Source organism: Purpureocillium takamizusanense, chromosome 9, assembly GCF_022605165.1.
Source record: "Purpureocillium takamizusanense chromosome 9, complete sequence".
In the NCBI taxonomy this organism is placed as follows: domain Eukaryota; kingdom Fungi; phylum Ascomycota; class Sordariomycetes; order Hypocreales; family Ophiocordycipitaceae; genus Purpureocillium; species Purpureocillium takamizusanense.
Genome location: NC_063076.1, coordinates 1,343,610 through 1,364,300, shown reverse-complemented (window position 1 = coordinate 1,364,300; position 20,691 = coordinate 1,343,610). Strand labels below are relative to the sequence as shown.

Below are 20,691 nucleotides of genomic sequence, written 5' to 3'. Positions count from 1 at the left end.
CAGCACCATGATCATGCTTGCTTCCAGGGGAGGGAGGGGGGAGGGGGGTGCGCGGCGGGTGCTGTGGTGCAGGTGGCTCCATCCTTCCAGGGCCCCCGCCGCACCACCACCCCCAGTGCCTGAGCGGGTGTCTTGGTGATAATCCTGGGTCCCTCAGCCTGTCTTCTCCGGACAGTGGCGAGACTGCCGTGTGCCTCGCTGTCTTGTCCTTGTCTTGTCTTTTTGGGGGTGGGGGGTGGCTGGAAGTGCGAGAAGCGACGGACGGGGGAGGGCGCGAGCGAGGTGGAGAGGGCGGGCGGGTATTTCAAACTTGGCCGATGGTTTTCTTTGTTCCTGCCCGAGCACTCTGAAGGGATGGATGGATAGGAGGAGATGTGCAGACGGACGGACGGACGGACAGACAGACAGACAGACAGCGGTCTGTTAGGGCACGGGGAGTCATCAGCCAGACCGACATCCACGGTGATTTCACAATGACCATCTCACGGCAATGGCTTGCAGGGGGGGTTTCGGTTCGGTTGTTTGGACCTGCTGACGGGAGGTGCGCTGTGTTGCGCTGGCGGGCTCCTCGGGCCTCTCATCAGGCCCTTTGTTCCACTCCTCCTCCCCCCCCCCCCCGCCCGGCCATTAGGCCAAGGCCAAGGCAGGGCTCGCTGGCTGGAGTGGAGGTACTTTCGGCGCTGGTACTGGGCTGACGTACCAGAGTCTCCCACCCCTCCCCCCCTTCCATCCATTCACCACACGCCCCCTTCCCCTGTCAGTCCCCATCACCCATCCTTTCCTCAGATTGCCTTGCCTTGTCCGCCTTTCCTTGGGGCCATGCCTTGCCAATGTCGGGTGTCCGCGCGCGCTTGAGTGAGGGAGGTCCTCCTAGTCTCCGGGACCCGGTCTCGCGAAATACATAAGGCGCCGGGCCTGCCCTCGTCCCATAGCCTCCGGAATCCCGTCCTCGCCTCGAAGTGCTAACCACAACCTTCTCTCCGTCCGACAACAAGTCGTCTACCTACCTCTCACTCAGACAGACACGAGAGCTCCTTGATCAACCTTCGCAACCCACGCCCCAGGCCAAACCTCTACTACGCTTCCAGCTTACACGCGAGCCTGGCCGCTCATACAACACCACGCGTCGCCTATCACGACATCAAACCACCACCACCGCAGCCAACATGCCTGCTCAGCGCCCCTCGCACCTGCCGCCGTGCCCCGGCCCTCCGCCCAGCCGGCCTCTTCCTCCCCTGCCCAACCGGGGCTAAGTATCGCCGTCGACGACCTACCACCAACCTCTTCCTCACGGCCCACCAACGTCTACTTTCCTCGGTCTCCAACTCGGCATCCATACAATCGTCTCAATCACGCCAACAGGAGGCGTGATAGCAACCCACGTCATAATTCGTCCACCGCATCTCGTCTGTTTCTGCCCTGGCGTCACACACCAGGCAGAGCCGCAAGCCCATGGTCCAGCCCTGCGCCTCGAACCATGCAGCAGCAGTAGCAGCAGCCACAGCGCGCGTCTGCACGTCAGCCATCTCACCCGCATCCATGCCCTGTCAAACTCGCGGCGGGGTCGAAGCATGCACCGCCCGCCGCCGCCTACGGAACCGACAGCTGGAGGCTGGCCCTCGCATCCTGCATTCTGCACTCTGCACCCCGAGGTCATCTGGCCCCCCTCCATGGTGGCCCTGGCGGCGGCCGCATGCATGAACCCGCCGAATCATCTGCCTGGACCTGACCGTGTCTCTGCCAGAGACCTACACGTTCAGAAACAATGCCCGCATCAGCGGCCACGATCATGGCCACCTCGACAACAAACATACCCCGCCTGCTCGCGCGTGGGCCCCTCACTTGAGGTGGACGTGGCTGCATAACCGGTCGCCTCCACGCACTCACCGTCCTCGCTGGCTCGAGCGGAATGGGGACTCTTCTCCTACTTTTTATTCTCACTCGCTCGGCGGCGCCCAGGGCCCCCCCGGTCGAGGCCATCTAAGTGTATTATTATACGGCTTTAATCGTCTCATACCATTGTCTCATCACGTCACATCACATCTCAGCATCCACATCTCATAGCCATACTGGGCTTTACGCATCACGCATCTCCCAGCCCCTCCCTCCTTTTGCAGAGTGCTTGGGATCAGGGGTCGCATTTGGGTCTGTACTACTAGAGGATCTCGCTATCGGTTTTGTTCTTGATTTTTTTTGGGAGGCGGCTGCGTCGCTGTTGATACCCTCACCACAACGGCAGCTACTCGGGATATGAAGAGGAATAAGGCTTAATGATGAACACGGCTCATTACTCGGGAGGAAGGGCACGTCACATAGAATATTGGCATCGACTTCGAAATAGAAGTTTGCAAACTGTCCACTGATCGCTCGGTGTAAGACGTTTGACAACACATACCTAATACTAGCATTGTTACACACTCGACCCAACAGTCAGCCCCCAGTTCTCATGCCACGGGAGCTCCCATCAGGGAATCTCGCACCTGAATCCCTGCCACCTGTCCACCTTCCTCGATGCCGCTAGGAGCTAGCTTTAGACGCCGCAGGCGGAGAGGGGACGTAATTGCCCCTCCAAACGTTGTGAGCCTCCGTGATGTGCCATGCTTCCCAATGCCAAAGCTGACTGCCTCGTGGTTGACTGAGATGTGGTGGCCATGAAAGGTCTCGCGAACGATCCCCACCTACAAGACGGACTTACGGCTCGACGGGCCACCACGAACGGGACGCCCAAACAACTAGGTTGCCCGGCCCGCCAAGTCAGCCACAAGACTACTACTACCGGCAAGTTGGCCGGGCGGCCGGGCGGGCGGCCACCACAACAGGTGGAGCGGGTTCCTGGACTAGGTCCGCGAACGCGGCCTCCCTATTTGAGGAGCTGGCCGAACATGAACATGTCATTGACGCATCACGCGCGCCCAGAGGGAGGGAGGGAGGGGCCGGCGGCCGCTGCCCCTAGTACTACTCTTGCTACTAGTTCAACAACTGGCAGGTACATGTATTTGCCGTGTCCGCCATGGGAAGGGGGGTTCGGCTTGAAAGTAATGGTTGGGGGTGGGCCGGCGAGCAGGCCATGTTGCGTCAGCGGGCGCGGTTCCTTGGCCGTGGGAATTATAAGCGCGATGGTAAGTCAGTAGCCACGGCAAATTAGTTACGGTCCTTGGCCCCCCCTCCTTGCCTCTCGTACTCGCTCGCGACTCTCCCTATATGGTAGGCTCTCAGTAATTACAGACACACCTGCACGGTAGCACCGTTTCGGCGCCAACTTTGATAGTAGAGAGCTAGAGTAGCGGTGCGGGACCGGAATACGCAGTACTAGCCCAGTCGACATGTGCGCAGCCCTGTGTAGCCCCCGAGGTACGTAGTGAGCGTTAGTACGTGGCAGTAATGGAATTGCGCGATGAATGACTCAAGGAGGAGACAGAGAACAAGAACACAGGTAGTATTGGCCCAAGGGCTCACGACACGACGGGAAGCGAATTCCCGGTTGTTGGCTGGTTGTTGCCCGCTGGCGCCCGCCGGCAACCCGTCGTCCACGTGTGAACCCCCCGTCCAGCTGAACGGGAAAATCGATCGTCAAGCCCACCGCCTCCAAAAGCAAGGCGCGCCAGCCGGCCACTAACTTAGTTACGGGTTGGCCTGTGGTCTTTGAAACAGGCGGCAATGGCGGATTGCTGACCGCTGACGTCGACCGGGCGCGACGATCTGCACCACGCCGCCTCGAGCCCGGGGCAGCACAAAGAGAGAGAGAGAGTCGCGAGCGAGCAGCGCGCGTACGTACGTACGTATGTATGTACTGATCCTTCGTTACGACTCTTTGTGGAGAACGGGCGCCCGTACTCAATGCCGATGGACTGAGAGTTATTAGTAGCACTCTGCAGCTTGCCAATTTGTGTGGACTGCGTGGGGAGACTTACAAAGTCCGTATGTCTCGCTTTCCGACCCCAGCCCAGCCTCGCCTCCGGCCCCCAATGGGCATGTCCCCCATCGGTTCGCAGGCGAATGAGGAAATTGAAGGTGGTTCAATGGTCCAGGAGGTCGTTTCGCGACGAGACCCTGCGTCGTCGCATTCGGAAAGAAGGGGGGGGGCTTCCTTCTCTTCTCTTTCCCCCTCTGTCAAACTACTAGATCTTCAGGGGCTTGTCCGACTAGAGGAGCATGTTTTCGCCACTGTGGATGCACCCTTTATTTCCTCCTTGTGCCTGGCTGGCCTGGCGCCCGTCTGGTCGTCTGAAGCGTGGCAACAACCCCACAATCGACCTATTTTGTCAGCGCATGCTCATTTGGGGGTGGGTGTCTGTGTGTGATGGAAAAGGTCTCCTGCTACAGTGACGTTGCCCCCCCCCCCCCCTTCTTCCCCCTGGGAAATTTGTCGCTGCGCGCGCACGGATGAAATACTGGGGGAGGGGTTTCGGGCATTGTGTCGGGTGGAGATCCAGGTGTTCCAGCTGTGGTGCAGAGCCACGGGCAGACGAACGGACGGAACCTTCCGCCCCCCTTGATGGATTGACGCCGCCAGAGAACCTGTCATCCCCCTAACTCGATGGTTTGAAGTCCTCCCATCACGTGGCTACGCGCTGTGGCTTGCGCGCGCCAGCGGCTCCCGGCGGCGTCAGAGCGGCGCAGAGCAGCGGGCCACTTCCCTCACGCCCGCTGTAACGGCGGGCGACGGCACGGAAGCTAGCAGAAGTGGGGAAGGCAGGCACGAACCACCTGCACCTGCCTGCACCTGCACCTGCCTGCACCACCCACGCAGCAGCAGCAGCAGCAGCAGCAGCAGCCTAGCCTAGCCTTGAGCCGCAGGCCCTTTAGCCGCGCGCAAACACCCTGCCTTGCCTTGTCTTTGCAGCCTTGCATGCCCGCTTCCTCCACCTCCGCAGCTGCACTTCAACCGCCATCGCACACGTCACCAGCCGCGGCATTGCGACGCACGCCGACGTTGCAGCCTGTTGCCCTCGCCTCTTGGCCGTTTCTATTCTGGGCTGTGCTCCGGCCGAACCCCTTCACCCGGCGCAGCTCGCATCCGCCTGAGCACACTCTCGCAAGTCCCTCGAGTCGCCGCCCGCGATAGGCGAAACGGCGTCGAGACGCAACTTCGAATCCCGCCCCCAACGCCGCCATGTTGGACCTCCATGTTTGGGGCTCGGCCTTTGGCCTCCCGTCCATCGATGCCGAGTGTCTCGCCACCATCGCATACTTTCACCACTCCGGCCTCCCGGGCACCGCGTGGCGTCTGATACTGAGCAACGACCCCTTCATCTGCCCAGAGCGTACGCCGAGCCTTCTCCTTCTCCTCCATCCTGCCTTTCCCCTCACTTTTCCCCTCCCGCCGCGGCCCCCTTACGTATGCCTCCGGCGCAAACGTAACCCGCGACCCCGGTCCTGACTCCCGCGACCCCAGTCCAAGCTAACCGCCATCGTGCGCCGCAGATCATCTCCCCGCCCTGTGCCATGACGGCGCCTGGTCGAGCGGGTTTCACGAGATAGTCGGCTACCTCTTGCAAAGGTCACTCTGCCCGAACCTCGACGCCGGCCTCAGCGCCACTCAGAAAATCGACGCCGTTGCCTTCATGGTGTACCTGGACGCTCATGCTGCGCCCCTCGTCGATCTCTCACTCTATGCCTCGGCCGCCAACTGGGCCGCCACAACACGGCCCGCGTACAGCTCCCTGCTTTCCTTCCCGCTGACCTGGACCGTCCCGACACTCATACGTGCCGAGGCCATCAAGCGCGTCGAGCACCTGGGCCTCGCCGAGCTGGATACGGACTTTGATCCCAATGGTGGCCTTCACTTGACTGCTGGGCGAGATGCGCTACCCGAGACGTTTAGAAGGCATCTGCCTTTGACGAGAGCGAAAAAGACTGTCCGCGAGGAAATGACACCCGAACAAGCAGTCGCCATAAGGCTCTTCGGGCTCGTCGAGGACTGTCTCTTGAATCTAGTTAAGTTCTTGAGCGAGAGCAGCAGCGACGAGAAGCACCCGCGCTTCTTCGGCGACACAACGCCCGTTAGCTCTCTCGACTGCTTGGCGTACGGATATCTCGCCCTCATGGCCAAGCCCGAGGTCCCCCGATCATTTCTCCGAGACTGGATGCAGACGGAAACGCCTCAACTCTGCAACTTTGTCGACGACATGCTGCCGATGGACCTGCCTTGGGCGGCACCCGAGGTCCCGTCTTTGCTGGCGTCTGGCGCGCGCGCGCTGGACTCGGTCCTCCGACACGCGCCGGGGGTCGGCGCTCAATATGCCACCGAGATGCGGCTACGCGCCGAAAAGCGCACAAAGGGCATCGACCAGCGCGCAGTTGTCCTGTTTATGGCGCTGGCGGCCGCCGGTGCGGCCTTCGGCTACGGGTTCCACGCATACACGACGTTGCAGCCGTTCGGTGCCAGGTCGCAGCTCTGGCAGGTGCAAAGAGGAACATCCAAACTCAGCCAGTTTGGCGATTTGGGTTCTATGCTGAATAGCGCCATGGGGGTGTACGACAGCCAGCCGATGGGGTCGGCGGCGGCACAGCCTGGCGATGGCCGGCTTGTAGAAGCAGATTCGGAAGTAGACTAGACGGGGGCCAGTTGTACGAGTAGCATCAACAGACATGATACCCCTTTTTTCTCATCAATATGCTTTCGCTTGCATTTATCTCTTTTAGTGTCCACTCTATGGCGGCGACATGCAAATGTTGCTACAAAGATTTCAACCCCGGCCGGACGTTGTCCATGGCTAGTTTTCTAGAGACCAATAGTCTTTTATATCTGCTTGATCTCCTTGCCGGCCATCTCGGGTCGCTCAACCTCCCACTCATCTCGCAGGACCGCGAACGTCAAGTCCGACACCAGCAAGCTCTGGCCCAGGCTCCATACCAGTGTGATGGCGTAGAAGAAGTTGGCGTTGCCGCTGCCGGCGTAGATCCACAGATGGTAAAAGGCGGGCCCAAGAAATGTGGCGTACAATATCGTGGCCGAGGCGACGTACGTGTAGCGCATGAGAGGCAGCACGTGGCCGTAAAGGGGTAGCATGGCGAGGAAGAGGCTGGTGTCGGAGATGGACGGGTAGGGCTTGAAGATGGAGAAGATGCCGAGCAGGAGGGTCAGCACGACGAGGGGCTGGGTGCGTAGGCGGATGGAGAGGCCGCCAACGTAGGCGGACAGGTGCAGCCAGAAGACGGCGAGGAAGAAGGCGCGGAACGAGTCGAACATCTCGATGAAGAAGTACCACCAGAGGCCGACGTTGGGCGTCAGATCCGAGAGCGTGAGCTGGATGCCGTACGTGCGGGCGAGGAATTCCCACGAGTTGCCCGTCAGGGCAAACGACATGCCCAGCAGCACGCCCAGGCAGCCCGCCACGACGACAACGCACTTGGCGGCAAACCGGACGGCGCAAGTGGCCCGGCGCTTCTCAGGCTGGCGGTCGAATGCCAGGAGGATGAGCGGCGGCAGGAGGAGCAGCGGGTACATGGAGAGGTACGAGGCGAACGACAGGGCGACCATGGCGTTGAAGGGGGAGCCGTAGATGGCCTTGGCGATGGCGTGGAGGATGGCGCATGTTGTGAAGACGCTCGTGGAGCGGCCGATACAGGTCGCGATCGTGAAGGGGTTGAAGAGGAACCTTAAGCATCGTTGTTAGTCTGCTTGTGCAGACGCGCACGCTGGCTGCGGGGACCCGGAGGGAGAGGGTAGAACTCACGCCGCGGCCACGAGCAGTCCGGACGCGCGCTTAGCCCGTCGCGGGGACGCAAACAGCCTCGACTGGCCGGCCTCGCCCGAGTCCGCGATCCTCGCCAGCGCGTCCGCGCTCAGCAGGTCCACCGCAATGTAGAGCAGGGACGTGAATATGGGCCAGGCCTTGACGTCGGGAAGCAGCGAGAAGAGGGGGAGCAGCAGCGGCGCCTGGTGGTAGACGCCGCCATCGTACGGCCAGACGTTGTGGTTGTAGAGGAACAGCCCTTCTTGCACTAGAGAGACAGCAACAACAACGGTCACACGGGCGTCAGCGTCTTTCCGGTTTCTTTCTTTTCAAGAGTGGTAAAGAAAGCGAAGGGAGGAGAGGGGTGTTTTGTGTTTGTCTAGGCGGCACGCGATGCGAAGCTTACATCGCTTGAAGCTCGTGACAGGGGTTGAGATCTCGACGCGGCCAGTCAAGAGGTCGGGCAGGCCGGGGAAGGCAAGGGTCAGGACGAGTCGCAGCAAGGCGGCGCCGGCGTAGACGCCAGCTCTGCCTCGCAAGGTCATGGTGGTGGTCGCGGCCATGGCATCTCTCAGGCCATTGCGCAGCTGTGTGGGGAGGGAAACGGCGACGGAGGAGGAGCAGGATGAGGAGGAAGTGGGAGGTGAAGGGACGCGCCAGAGCTTGTGACGGCCGCAGCAGTAGCTGACGATGATGGGTCCGACTAGGAAGGCGTGAGTGGAGGGAGGTCGGAGGCCACTTGGCATCCATCCAACCCGCGCCCGCCGGAGCCCGGCCCGACGCCTGGAGCTGAAGTCTCGGGGGTGAGGCTCAGCGCCTCCAGGGCTTCGTTCGGCGCACCTGCACCCTCCCCAATGCCGCAATGGTGGTGGGCCTCCAGTGGATGCTGTCGCGCCTGCAGGCGGTGAGCAGACTGGCTTCAAACTGCCCGCCGCTAGACCGCTTTCGCGGGATTCTTCAGGCGGTGGGCGGGGGCATTAAAATTTCCCAGGCCCAGAGCCAAAGAAAAAAAGTCGAATATCTCGTCGCTGCTGCCCGCCCCGCCGCCTGTCTTTCGAACGAGTAAACCCTCGACGACACAACATCAATTGCGGCTTCCCTCCTCCAGGCACAGACCCGACACAATGCCGCGGATACAGAAGAAGGGCCAGGCCGGCGCGGCCAAGAACTACGTCACGCGCAACCAGGCCATCCGGAAGCTGCAGATCAGCCTGCCCGACTTCCGCAAGCTGTGCATCTGGAAGGGCATCTACCCGCGCGAGCCCCGGAGCAAGAAGAAGGTGTCCAAGTCGTCGACCAGCTCCACGACCTTTTACTACGCCAAGGACATCCAGTACCTGCTGCACGAGCCGCTGCTGCAAAAGTTCCGCGACCAAAAGGTCCTCGAGAAGAAGATCTCGCGCGCGCTCGGCCGCGGCGACGTCGGCGACGCGAAGCGACTCGAGGGCAACGCCGCCAGGTCCGACAAGACGGGGAAGCCGCTCTACACGCTCGACCATGTCATTCGCGAGCGCTACCCGACGTTTGTCGATGCGCTGCGCGACCTCGACGACTGCCTGTCCATGCTCTTCCTTTTTGCGAATCTGCCCTCCACCTCCAGCGTTCCCGCCAAGATGATTGCGCGGTGCGAGCGCCTGTGCCTCGAGTTCCAGCACTACCTCATCGCCTCCAAGAGCGTCACCAAGTCTTTCTTGTCTATCAAGGGTATTTATTACCAGGCGAACATCCAGGGCCAGGACATTCTGTGGCTGGTGCCGTACAAGTTCAACCAACGGATCGTCGGCGACGTTGACTTCAGGATCATGGGTACCTTTGTCGAGTTCTATATGACGCTGCTTGGCTTTGTCAACTTCCGACTCTACACAGCCATTGGCCTCAAGTACCCCCCCAAGTTCGACGCGGTCAAGGACGAGAACGCCGCCGAACTCGGTGCCTTCACCCTTGAAGGCAAGGCGCTTATGGGTGTCGAGGAAGTGAAGCAGCTCGAGGATGCGCCACACAAGCCTGATCCCAAGGTCCAGGCTGCCGTGAACAAGGTCATTAAGACCATCAAGGGCAGTGAGGAGCGAACGGAAGCCAGCGATAACGGAGACGCCGCGGTCGAGGGAGCTACCAGCGAGGCCATTGATAAGTTTGAGCCGGCTGCGGAGGGTGGCGATGAGCTGCCGCAGCCGGAGGCCGCCGGAGGCAGCGGAAACTCACTATTCGCGAACTGCACATTTTACCTCTCCCGCGAAACCCCCCGACAACCCCTCGAGTTCCTGCTCAAGTCGTTTGGCTGCAAGCGCGTCGGATGGGACGCCGTTCTAGGCGACGGCGCCTTCACGACTAACGAATTGGACCCTTCAATCACACATCAGATCGTCGATCGGCCTCCGATACAAGCCGCGGCCGACGAGGACGAGGACGCGGAGGACAACCAGACGTCACAGAAGCTGGCAGCCAACCGCCGCGTGCCTGGACGGACGTACGTCCAGCCCCAGTGGGTCTGGGATAGCGTCAATGACGGGGAGCTCAAGGAGCCGCACATGTACGCTCCTGGCGCCTCGCTGCCGCCTCACTTGAGTCCTTTCGTGAGGAAGGTGCAGGGAGCATACGATCCCACGATGCCGCTCGAGGAGCAGGAAACTGAGGCAGAGGCCTTGGAGGCCGTGGACGCGGACGCGGACGAGACCGCGGAGGGCATGGACGTCGCAGGGTCAGACGACGAGGACGAAGAGGGGGATGATGAGGATGACATGGAGGGCGTCGAGGCAGAAGAAGCCGAAGACGACGAGGATGAAGATGAAGCCGACGCCCGACAGAAGGAGCTCGAGGCCGAGCTGGCAGGTGCCTCGGTGAAGTCACAGGCCAAGACCAAGGCGAAGGCCAAGGAGGATGCCAAGAAGGCGTTGAACAAGAAGGCACGCGAGGAAGCGGAAGATCTCGAGCGGGCCAAGGGCATGCTGAGCAAGAAGAAGCGGAAGCTCTATGAACAGATGATTTACACTAACAACAAGAAGAGCGCCGAGGACCAGAAGCTGCGGTCGAAGAGGAGAAAGCTGGAACAGGAAAAGGCAAAGGGAAAAGCGTAAATTTTGAGCTACTGTAAATACCATTTCATAGATCTAAATCCGGTTCAATTTCGTTTGAATGTCGGAAACAATGTACCTGAGTGCTGCGACATGTTGGTGTGGCGCTGTTGCGTGTAGTTACTGGCGAAGCCTAAAAAGTACAAACTCTGACATACACACTGTGACTTTCGTTTTGCACTTTAATTCATCACTCACAACAACGCCAACGACCTACCGATCAGTCACATCCACGCCTTCGCTGTACAGCGAAATAACACCACTCACTCACGAGATCCGTATCAAATTTTGCGGAGGAATGAATCCACCGATCTCGCGCTGAGATTTTTTCCAAGCGCGGGCCTGCGGCTGCGGCCGCCATACAAACAAAGCCCACCACCATGGAGGAGGCCAAACGACCCGTGAGATGGGACCTCGACAGCGACGAGATCGCATCAGTCGCCTCCGAGGACCTGTACCGCAATCGCCCGAACCGCTGGACGGGGCCCAAGTCGTCGTGGCGCGCGCTCACGGCGGAGGAGCGGCATCTGTGGCGGTCGATGCGGCAGCTCGAGCACCAAGACCTGGCGGTGCACCTGTACGACGCCTTTGCGCTCAAGCGACAGGGCAGGGACCCGGCGACGGCGCGCATGCTCACGATACAGGCGGTGGGTTTCTTCTTTTGATCTTCTACTTCTTCTGACTGCCTGTCTCTCGCAAGCGCCTGCGTTTGTCGGAGGGCGGTCGACACGGGGAGTGAGGACGGAGCATATGTGTGTGTGTTTGTGTGTTTGTGTGTATGTGCTGATGACAACGATGCAGGACAACGGAAACGAGTCAGTATGGGCGCCGCCCAAGCAGTGGACCGCCTGGCCTCTCAGGGAGAAGAACGTTCCGCAGGAACATCTCGTCAGGCGGCAGGACGACGAGGCTGAGCAGTTTACGATACGTCGCGAGGAGATCAAGGCCTTGCCGAGCGCAGATCTGCAGGATGAGCTGGGCGCGGCGATACTGCGGCTCGCAAAGGAGCGCTTCCGGAAGCGCAAGCGGTGGCAGCTGCCGGTGCGGGCGTCGATAGAATCTGAGGCTTCCCCCCCGGGCCCCGTTCAGCGCGAGTTTGACGACGACGATGGCGGCAAGCAGGAGGACGAGAACGAAGAAGAAGAGGAGGGGGCGTCGATGCCCTCGTCACCGCCACGGCCCACAATGAAGCACGAGTCCGGCGACGACAGCACGAACATGATGCAGCTCGACAGCGACGGTTCAGCGCAGGGAGATGCATCCACTCGGCAGTCGAAACGCTCCAAGGGACCCAAGGAAGAAAGGACGTACGAGCCCATGGTCTCGACCAACGACGAGCTGTCCTACGCGCTGCTCCAGCCCTCGGTCCGACACATCCTCTCCCAGCTCGACAAGACGCTGCAAGTCCTCCACAACGCGCGCGTCGCCGGGCTGTGCTACCTCTCCGACTCGCCCAGCGACTCGGACTCGGACTCGCAAGCCGGCATCACCACCGTCACCACCGCCGCAGCCACGCCGCGGAAGCGCTCCCGCGGGCGGCCCCGAAGCATACCCCGACCCGGCACCGCCAGCGACGGCGCCGTCACGCCGCGGACGAGCCGCCGCGGCCGCCCGCGCAAGGTCCACGTCCCGCGCGAGGGCGAGACCGAGGACGAGATGCGCCTGCGCGTCGCCCGCGAGAGCCACAGGCGTCTGCCCTGCACGCCGAGCGACCGCGATGCCGCCTTTGAGGAGTGGCTGCGCCAGGGCGACGAGCGCATCGAGCGCCGGAGGACGAGGAGCCTCGAGACGGCCAAGGCGGAGGCGGAGGCGGAAGTGGAGGCGGAGGGTGCTCAGTCCACCTCCGCGCCCGAGGACACGGAGGCGCAAGACGGCAGCCCGACCGGGGGGGAGGACTCCTACCACTACGACTCTGATGCCGCGCCGGGCCGCCGCCGACACCGCCCTGACGACGGCGACGGCAACGACGACGACGATGAGGGCAGCAGCAACCTCGACCGCAAGATCCGAAGATGGGGCCTCCGCGACTGGAGCGACGTGGTCGGCGCCGCCGCGCTGGCCGGCTTCCCCGAGGACGTCATCAAGCGCACGACGAGGCGCTGCGCGGACCTCTTCGGCGAGACCATGGTCATCAGGCGACTCGACGAGGTGCCCGCGTCGCGCGGCCCGCCGGGCTTCCACACCGTCGAGTACCGCCCCGAGCGCATCCGCCTCTCCTCCTCCTCCCCTCCCGGAGCCGCCTCATCCGCCGCCGTCGCCGCGGCGTCCTCGTCCTCGTCCGACGAACAAGTCCGCCCCACGCTGCGCCAGCGCCGCCTCGCCTCGCTCGCCTCCTCGCCCTCCCACACGCCGCGCGGACGCTCCGCGACACCGGTCTGCTCGCCGGCAGCAGCAGCAGGAGGCTCATCGCGCTCCCGCAGCCGCTCCTCCGCGGCGCTGCTCTTCTGCCCCGTCACGACGTGCGACCGCGCCGCCACGGGTTTCGCCCGCCGCGCCAACCTGCGGAGGCACATGCACCTCGTGCACCCGGATGGAGGCGCCGACCACCGCGACGTGGGCGCGGAGGGGTGGAGGAAGAAGGAAGGGGAGCAGGGGGAGGGAGAGGGGGGCGAGGAGGAGCGCGACAGCGAGGACGAGGCCGTCGGCGCGGTGCACGTCGACGGCTTCCTGCGCACCATACGGGTCGGCCGCGGGTGGCGTGCCGAGGACGTCGCCGAGCGGAAGAGGAAGGCTTTTTGGGGCGGACGGCCGGTCCGGGGCAGGGCGACTAGGAGAGGCCGGCCGCAGAGTGGCGACGACGATGGCGACGACGACGATGGGGACGATGAGGCGGGAGACGATGAGTCGTCTTGACGGATTTCCATACATCATAGGAAGGTGACACACAGGCGTGGTAGTTGTTCCATCATAGCAAGCTTGTACAAAGTAGATTTCGGCTTGCCAGCCCAGTGGTTGATTCTCCAACGCCAACGACGAAAACTGTACACATCTTCAACAATGCTCAAGGGTATCACAAGTGCTCAATAACCCTGCAATATAATCCCAACAACCTCCGGCTCCCGCTCATGAAGAGAAAAGACGCCCAGCCTCTAAGCCCCGGAACCCATGCCATCCATGACCACCGATAAACGCCGGCAAAAGCCTGTGTCAGCCCAACACCAGCGCGTGCGAGCAATTCCAACCTCTGCACCATGTCAATTAATTAAGCCTCGGGCTCTTCCTCCTCGACATGCCCTGCGCAAACACCTCCGTTGTCAGCGGGAGATTCTCTCTCCCCTCGACAATCATGGACGCCCTCCTCCCCCTCCCAGGTCGTGTGCTCCTCTTGAGAATGGGCATGGTGTGGTCTGACTGCAGGGACATGGTGCTCATGCTAGGGTCGAATCCAATCGCGCCCGTGGTTAGATTCGTCGTTACATTGGGATTCACCTCGCGCAAACTCATACTCAGCGGGTTCTTGTCCAAGCTGCTAGCGTTGGATGGGCGTCGCTGCGACAGCGGCGAGCTCATCTTTCGGTTGGGGTCCAGTTCCGGGAAGAGAATGCTGTCGTGGCCCTCGTCGTTCTCTCCATGCTCCTCCATCAAGTCCAAAGGCTCCTCAAAGTGCGAGAGACCGGCATCGGGTGATTCTGTTCGCGGCAGGGTCTTCGGGTAGGTGTATAGCACCTTTTGAGGGGTCTCGCCGGTGGGCTGGTACTCGTGGAGTGACGTGGAGGTAATGCCTTCGCGCAGGTTAGCCAAAGGCTGGCAGAGCTGCGTCTCGAGCGGCTCCAGCCCGTCCTCGAGGTCGTTTGTGTCCAGTTCCATTTCCTCGCCCAAATTCTTGACACGGTCAAAAGTCGTCTTGAAGTGCGCCGCGATGTTACCAAACGATTGCTCGACGGTGTTTGACAGCGCCTGGACTGATTGCCCGTGTGCTTCGTGATGGCTGGCGTTCTCGGACCGTGCTCGCGTGACAAAGTCGTCGAGCGCCTCCATTTGCGTGTCGAGGTGCTCGACCTGCTCGTCCACGACGCGGACCGTCTCGGCATGCACAGAGCGAACAGAGTTCTGGATAGCCATGCTCTGCTCGCTTGTGGTGGTCCAATCGTCCTTGAGTCTGGTCTTGAGCTGGTCTCGCATCTTCTTAACCTCGTCCAGCAACTCGCCCTCCTTCTCATCCCAAGAGTCTATGCCTTCTCCGTATTGTGCGGATGCTGCCTCGAGCGATGTCGAGGACTCGGATACAGTCTTTTGGATTTGGGATGCTTTGTCGGCCATGCGCGCCTCTTGCGACTCTGCCTGAGCGTTGATCAGAACCGTAATCTGCGTCATCAGCCTTTGGCGGTCCTCAGCTGCTTGGCGCCGTTCCTCCTCCAAGGTCTCTTGTATTCGAGTAGAGATGCTGGTATTTTGGAGAACAATGGTGTTCAGGGCGGTTTGCAGCTGGCGTCGGAGGTTATCCGTCTCGCTGCGCTGTGCGGTGATGTGTCTGACAAGATCTTCGAACAGCGTCTTGAAGTCCTTGCCGAGGGTACTATAGGAGGTGTGCAACTGGGGCACGTTAGCAAGGGCTCTTTGGTGCAAGCTACAGAACAGACCTACCGTGCTGTGAAAGTTGGTCATCTCTTGCAAAACATCTGCCGAGATCTTCTCAGCTGCGTTGGAGATGGCGTGCAGGCTCTCCCCCGTCTTCTCCTTGACGTTGTCGCGAATCTCCTTGATCTCCTCCAGCACCCCGTCCATGTCGACTTTGGATGCCTGTTTTCTCTCCAGCATGTCTTTCTTGGACTCAACAAACTCGTTGAGATGCTTGTCCAAAAACGATTGCGTGGTAGTCAGCTTTTGCAACTCCTCTTCAACAAAATCTTGCATCCGATTCCGGACGCTGGAAATGTGCTCGAGCTGCTCGTCTTGAAACTCTTGTACCCGCCGCTCGACCATGGACGTGACATCGGCGACCTGACTCTGTGAAGTCCCCCAGGTGACGCGATTTAGCGACTGTAGGTCTGATTTTCGTCTGTTCTTCGCATGAAGACCGCCGACGTCATTCACAGTCTTGTTGAGCTTGCTGATAAGCTCCCCGCCGATCTCGGTGAGTTTGCCTTCCGTCTCCTGGTGGGCCTTCCGCCGCCGCGTTTCCTCAGCCAGGGTTTTACGCGTCGCCGAAAGGATAATCTCGGTCTGTTCCAGCACGCCGTTGGTGTCGTTGAGCTGGGCCTTGGTCCCTTCGTGATCCTTCTTCAGTCCCATAAACGAGGTAGTAAGGGAGAGCAGCTCGTGGCCCTTGTTGCGTAGATTCGTCTCCAGAGTTTCGATCTTGGCCGTCTGCTCCTCGACGACTATTCGCCGTGATTCGCTCTGGGCCGTCATTTCCTCAAAGGTCTCGTTGGATAGGTACACCCCGTTGCGCTGCCTCGTTGAGATAAGCTCGCTCTTGAGTTTCTCAATTTCGCTCGCAAACTCCATTAAAAGCATCTTTTTGTTGAGCAACGGATTCATTTGGGGCTTATTCTTGATGTTCTTGGCGCGGAAGGCATAGTCGAGTGTTGATATCGTCTCCTCGAGGTTGCTCTTAGCAGGTGATATTGTCGCGATGATACACGTCTTTGTCCGGCCACCGAGCGAGTCCTGGAGCAGGCGGGTCAACTTCGACTCTCGGTAGGGAATATGCGAGCTCCGGTCGACGAGCGCGTTGATGACGCGGCCGAGGGTCAGAAGGGACTTGTTGATGAGCCCAGCCTCCGCGGCGCGCTTATTCTCAGCGCCGGATCGCTGAATGTTTTCGCTGCCAGCCAAGTCGACAAGGTTAAGCTTGCCCGCGCTAACAAAGTCTTCGCCGCCGTTCTCGTTTGGCTTCTTGATATAGACGGTGATGGTGAAGACTGTATGGCTTCGAGAGCTGAGGTCGTTACACTTTGTCGCCGCAACCTGGCGTTTCAAGCTGCCATCCTGAAGCACCTTGATACCCTCGGAGGCGTTCGTAATGTGCTTCTCCTCCATTCCCTGGATGATGGTGCCGGCATGTCCTTTGCGTGACACATCGTCGAAGATCTTCAGCTTGGCGCTCTCCTCGACAGACAACAAATCGCGCAATTCTTCGTTGTAGAGTTCGATGAAGGAGCACTTGACGCAATTTTCCGAGTCGTCGATTTCGAGCTTCTGGAAGAGCTGCTGAAGTACGCGTGGGATGATGCCGGCTTCGTCGGAAAGCATGCCCAGTGTTTCCGTCATGTCGCCCGACATGGTATACGTCTTTCCGGTGCCGGTCTGGCCGTACGCAAAGATGGTACAGTTATACCCGGCGAGCATCTAGCTTCTGTCAGCGACCGAGTCGGCGCGCGTGCGTGCGCGAGGCCCTCTCGGGTCACGTACCTCTTCCAGAATAGGCTTGACGGTGTCGTCGAAGATCATGTTCTGGTCCGCCGCCTGGGAAAAGACGCGATCGAAGCTGTACGTCTTGTTGCTGAGCGCGTTGGCGCCCATGGACAGCCCGACCTGCTTGCCCTTGACCGCGTCCGTGCTGACGACGACGGTGCTGCTCTCCTTGACCTCGCGGCTGTTGCGCCCTCTGCAGCGCACGACGACGTTGATGTTGGTCTCCTCGCCCCCGGCCTCCGAGTCGAAGTCTCGCTCCTTGCGCTTCATGCCCGATGAGGTCGAGATGGTATCCGCGGGCGACACAGCGCCGGAGCGGTCGGCGGCGGTGGCGCTGCCTCGGGGCACACCCAGCGTCGACGACGCGTGTCGGACGGACGATGACCTGATGCCGCCGGGCCTGATGCTGGGTCGGCTCATCGCGGAGCTGCCGGCGCGTACGCTGGAGCCCATCGCCGACCGGCCCAGCTCCCGGTCGGAGCGCGTCTGTCGTCGGAAAGCCAGCGTGAACGCGCTGCTGGAGGTCCCTCCAGCTGGTAAACTCGGAAGCGCAGCGAGATTGGACGCGACAACGATATCGAATATGGGAGTAAAAGCGCGTCGAGCTGGGGTGGCGGGCCCGCGAGCAGATGGTAATTAGGGCTGAGATTGGTGGTGTGAGGTCGACTGTGAGCCAGGGCTGTCGTGTAATCCTTGAACATCCGGGAGGGGGTCCATGCACGGCAGGTACACAAAAAGGTAAATACAGGCCTTGCCTGCCTCGTTAGCGTGTGGGCGCAGCCACAGCCGGCCCGAGTCGCCGGGGCAACCAGTTGTCAGCCACAGTGTGGCTCGCCTCTTCCACTCTCCTTTCTCCCAAAACGGGCGCGACAAGTCCCAAAACGAATTGAGAGGTTGGTCCATGCTAGATTCGCCATTGACAAGGGAGATGGAGATAAAAGGCTGGAGTCATGAATGTGTCTTGTGGTGCATCGGTCAGCTACCTCATCGACACCCAAGCCACGTGACGCGCCTCAATGAGATGACATACCCGGCACCCGTGACGACCTGAACAACAACTTTCGTCGGGAGACTGTGACTACCTGGCGTTCTTTGGACTTCTTTACTATCTCTGGTCGAGTATGTTCAAGTTCCTTTTAATGGTCTAACGCCAGCTATTGAGTAAGAATCATGTAGAGATGTTCAGGACCATCCTGAGTCAATCACCATATATACGAATCACTACCTAAGCAACCATTTTGTACACGTCCGGGTCCTCATCCCATGTGGGATGCCAAAAACGCCAGTTCCATGCTAAAATCTTTGATGCATGCTGAAATGCTGAATTTCTCCGTCCAGTATGTTAGTTGCCAACCTTCTTCTCCTCGTCCGATGGCGGCGTATGGTCCTCGTTGCGGCGCTTGAGAGTTGCCAGGCCCGTCTTGTGTTCCGTGTGTGTCTGGCTCAGCGCCTTCTGCTTGATGCCGAAGCTGATCAAGAATCCAATGAATCCAGTGCAGCAGTAGAGTACATACATGTACTTTAGGGCATTCCAGTAGGCGTCCTCTACCGGCGCCATCAATGCGGCCGGCAAATCTCGAACAATGTCAACGCTTCCCGCGGCGCTTTGAGAGCCAAAGAGATCGGCGAGCCGCTGACCAACTAGGGGCACTAGTGAATCGTGCTGCTGCTTCATTCTGTTGTTGAAGATGGCTCCGCCCACAACCACCGAGATGGACGTGCCGATCTGACGGATGAAGCTGAAACACGACGTCGCCACGGCGATCTCTCGAGGCTCAACACTTCTTTGAATACTCAGCAATGGCGCTTGAAAGTTCGGGCCGACACCGCAGCCCGCAATGATTTGAAAGATGATAATTTTGGCCCAGTTCCTGTCCGTTCCCAGATCGATGAAGAGGCCGAATCCTAGGGTCATGATGAATAGCCCTGCCTGGATAGGGATTTTATAGTTGCCTGTCTTCTTGATAATAATGCCAACGAATGCAGACGTAATTGAAAGCGACAAGACAAACGGCAGTAGGTAGACGCCGGATAGAAGAGAGTTGGCGGCGAGAACCGACTGGAAGTAGAGAGGCAGCCAGTAACTCCCCCCCATGAAGGTGAAGGCGTGCATGAAAGAGACACAGTATGCCGCAATGCTGGAGCCGTGTTGAAAGAGCTTCGGTGGCATGAGCGGGTATTTTGCGATGCGGCCCTCGTATACCGCAAAGAGGCCGATGGTGACGACGCCAAAGACGACGAGACATATGACGGTCGCCGAGGCCCATGGGTGCGTATTCCCACCGAACTCGAGGCCGAGGAGGAGCATCAACGTGCCGCCCACGATGAGCAAGCTGCCGAGCCAATCGATGGCACGGAGGCCCTGAATCAAGGGGGTCCTCGGGTTGTGCAGCTTCAGGACGAAGATGATGACGGCCAGGGAGACACCGCCAACAGGGAGGTTGATGTAGAAGCACCATCGCCACGAAACCCTGGACGTGAAGGCGCCGCCCAGAAGCGGGCCGACGGCGGAAGCAATGGCCCAAACAGCTGTAAAAGGGTTAGCTCGTCATGTCGTCCCGGGAAGGGCGCAGCCTATGCGGAAACTCACCCCCGAGCAACCCCAGGTACTTGGCACGGCCACGTTGCGAGAACAGGTCGGAAACGGCAATATTGGGAAGGGATATCAAGCCTCCGGCGCCGACGCCCTGGATGGCACGGGCGGCGATGAGCATGCCCATGTTGACGCTCGCGCCACAGATGGCCGAGCCGACGAGGAAGACAACGGCGGCGCAGATGAGTATGGTCTTGCGCCCAAAAATGTCCGAGACCTTTCCCCACATGGGGACGAAGGCGGCGTTGCCCAAGAGGTAGGAACTGCCTATCCACACGTAGCCGGCGCTTGACTTGAGTTCGGACGAGATAGTCGGTACGGCCGTGGTGATGATGGTCATGTCCAAGGCGGCGAGGAACAAGCTGATGGCGAGGGCGAGCATGACAATCGTGGTTTCTGCCTTTGTGCGCTGGGCCTCTGGTTCGACTGGCGGCGCAGGCGCAGTTGGAGTTTGCTGGCTGTCTGGCTCTGGCGCATCGACTGGCGCCGCGGTCACATTGCCGTCAACTGATGCCGGTGGTGAGGCGATGCCGGCGCCAGGGACGTCCGAGCGGTCGCCCTTTTCGTCCCCAGAGGCATGGTTCTTTTCGTCGAGGGCAGCATCGTGGTCCGGGTAGAGCGTGCCGTCGGAGCTGGCGCGCCCTTCTGTACCGGACGGGATGTGAGGCATGCTGCTCACTCGCTGGCTGTGTGGCGGCGTTTCGTGGCGTTTCGGCGTCGATTCCGCCCACGCGGGACTGAGACCTCTCCTCCCAGGAACAAGAAGCGGCCAGCCAGGGCTGTCTTAGACAAGACTCGGCCGAAAGACGAGGCTTTGAAACGTCGATGGATTAAAAAGGGAAATAAGACAGTGAGCAGGCGTGAGAAGAAAGAAAGCGATGACGATGACAAGCACGACATCACAGTGCGGCGTGGTTGAAGGGGGGGTCGGACGAGTTTTATTGAGCAGCCGTCGCTTCCAACAAAGAAGGACCATGTTCTTCACGCCCGG

The 20,691-nt window shown here is 60.3% G+C and overlaps 6 protein-coding genes across 6 annotated transcripts; 3 read left to right on the top strand and 3 right to left on the bottom strand.

The window, feature by feature from the left end:
• The first annotated feature begins 4,863 nt into the window (after window positions 1-4,863).
• Window positions 4,864-6,652, top strand: JDV02_009247 (uncharacterized protein). The gene is made up of 2 exons (XM_047990900.1): window positions 4,864-5,264; window positions 5,425-6,652. The coding sequence occupies exons 1-2, from the start codon at window positions 5,114-5,116 to the stop codon at window positions 6,555-6,557; spliced, it is 1,284 nt and encodes a 427-aa protein (XP_047846910.1). The 5' UTR covers window positions 4,864-5,113; the 3' UTR covers window positions 6,558-6,652.
• JDV02_009246 (uncharacterized protein) lies at window positions 6,602-8,374 on the bottom strand. Its single transcript, XM_047990899.1, has 3 exons — window positions 8,086-8,374; window positions 7,680-7,947; window positions 6,602-7,601 (listed from the first exon to the last, which is right to left on the bottom strand). The coding sequence occupies exons 1-3, from the start codon at window positions 8,240-8,242 to the stop codon at window positions 6,743-6,745; spliced, it is 1,284 nt and encodes a 427-aa protein (XP_047846909.1). The 5' UTR covers window positions 8,243-8,374; the 3' UTR covers window positions 6,602-6,742.
• Window positions 8,375-8,727: 353 nt separating this feature from the next.
• Window positions 8,728-10,810, top strand: NOP7 (mRNA-binding ribosome synthesis protein nop7). Its single transcript, XM_047990898.1, has one exon. It carries the CDS (start codon window positions 8,804-8,806, stop codon window positions 10,751-10,753), a length of 1,950 nt encoding a protein of 649 aa, XP_047846908.1. The 5' UTR covers window positions 8,728-8,803; the 3' UTR covers window positions 10,754-10,810.
• Window positions 10,811-10,947: 137 nt separating this feature from the next.
• JDV02_009244 (uncharacterized protein) lies at window positions 10,948-13,732 on the top strand. The gene is made up of 2 exons (XM_047990897.1): window positions 10,948-11,397; window positions 11,552-13,732. The coding sequence occupies exons 1-2, from the start codon at window positions 11,131-11,133 to the stop codon at window positions 13,601-13,603; spliced, it is 2,319 nt and encodes a 772-aa protein (XP_047846907.1). The 5' UTR covers window positions 10,948-11,130; the 3' UTR covers window positions 13,604-13,732.
• Window positions 13,588-17,793, bottom strand: KIP1 (Kinesin- motor protein). The gene is made up of 3 exons (XM_047990896.1): window positions 17,105-17,793; window positions 15,335-17,041; window positions 13,588-15,283 (listed from the first exon to the last, which is right to left on the bottom strand). The coding sequence occupies exons 1-3, from the start codon at window positions 17,558-17,560 to the stop codon at window positions 13,949-13,951; spliced, it is 3,498 nt and encodes a 1,165-aa protein (XP_047846906.1). The 5' UTR covers window positions 17,561-17,793; the 3' UTR covers window positions 13,588-13,948.
• Window positions 17,794-18,190: 397 nt separating this feature from the next.
• JDV02_009242 (uncharacterized protein) lies at window positions 18,191-20,643 on the bottom strand. The gene is made up of 2 exons (XM_047990895.1): window positions 19,698-20,643; window positions 18,191-19,636 (listed from the first exon to the last, which is right to left on the bottom strand). The coding sequence occupies exons 1-2, from the start codon at window positions 20,368-20,370 to the stop codon at window positions 18,450-18,452; spliced, it is 1,860 nt and encodes a 619-aa protein (XP_047846905.1). The 5' UTR covers window positions 20,371-20,643; the 3' UTR covers window positions 18,191-18,449.
• Between the last annotated feature and the right edge of the window lie 48 nt (window positions 20,644-20,691).

Excerpts from the sequence above, each read along its gene's own strand:
- NOP7 (XM_047990898.1), top strand. The coding sequence starts at position 8,804 with ATGCCGCGGATACAGAAGAAGGGCCAGGCCGGCGCGGCCAAGAACTAC.
- JDV02_009242 (XM_047990895.1), bottom strand. The coding sequence starts at position 20,370 with ATGCCTCACATCCCGTCCGGTACAGAAGGGCGCGCCAGCTCCGACGGC. Across the intron at positions 19,637-19,697 it reads GTACCTGGGGTTGCTCGGGG|CTGTTTGGGCCATTGCTTCC; the intron begins GTGAGTTTCCGC and ends ACCCTTTTACAG.
- JDV02_009246 (XM_047990899.1), bottom strand. The coding sequence starts at position 8,242 with ATGGCCGCGACCACCACCATGACCTTGCGAGGCAGAGCTGGCGTCTAC. Across the intron at positions 7,948-8,085 it reads TGTCACGAGCTTCAAGCGAT|TGCAAGAAGGGCTGTTCCTC; the intron begins GTAAGCTTCGCA and ends CTGTCTCTCTAG. Across the intron at positions 7,602-7,679 it reads GGACTGCTCGTGGCCGCGGC|GTTCCTCTTCAACCCCTTCA; the intron begins GTGAGTTCTACC and ends ACGATGCTTAAG.
- JDV02_009247 (XM_047990900.1), top strand. The coding sequence starts at position 5,114 with ATGTTGGACCTCCATGTTTGGGGCTCGGCCTTTGGCCTCCCGTCCATC. Across the intron at positions 5,265-5,424 it reads CCCCTTCATCTGCCCAGAGC|ATCATCTCCCCGCCCTGTGC; the intron begins GTACGCCGAGCC and ends CGTGCGCCGCAG.
- KIP1 (XM_047990896.1), bottom strand. The coding sequence starts at position 17,560 with ATGGGCTCCAGCGTACGCGCCGGCAGCTCCGCGATGAGCCGACCCAGC. Across the intron at positions 17,042-17,104 it reads TCAAGCCTATTCTGGAAGAG|ATGCTCGCCGGGTATAACTG; the intron begins GTACGTGACCCG and ends GACAGAAGCTAG. Across the intron at positions 15,284-15,334 it reads TGACCAACTTTCACAGCACG|TTGCACACCTCCTATAGTAC; the intron begins GTAGGTCTGTTC and ends AACGTGCCCCAG.
- JDV02_009244 (XM_047990897.1), top strand. The coding sequence starts at position 11,131 with ATGGAGGAGGCCAAACGACCCGTGAGATGGGACCTCGACAGCGACGAG. Across the intron at positions 11,398-11,551 it reads GCATGCTCACGATACAGGCG|GACAACGGAAACGAGTCAGT; the intron begins GTGGGTTTCTTC and ends ACAACGATGCAG.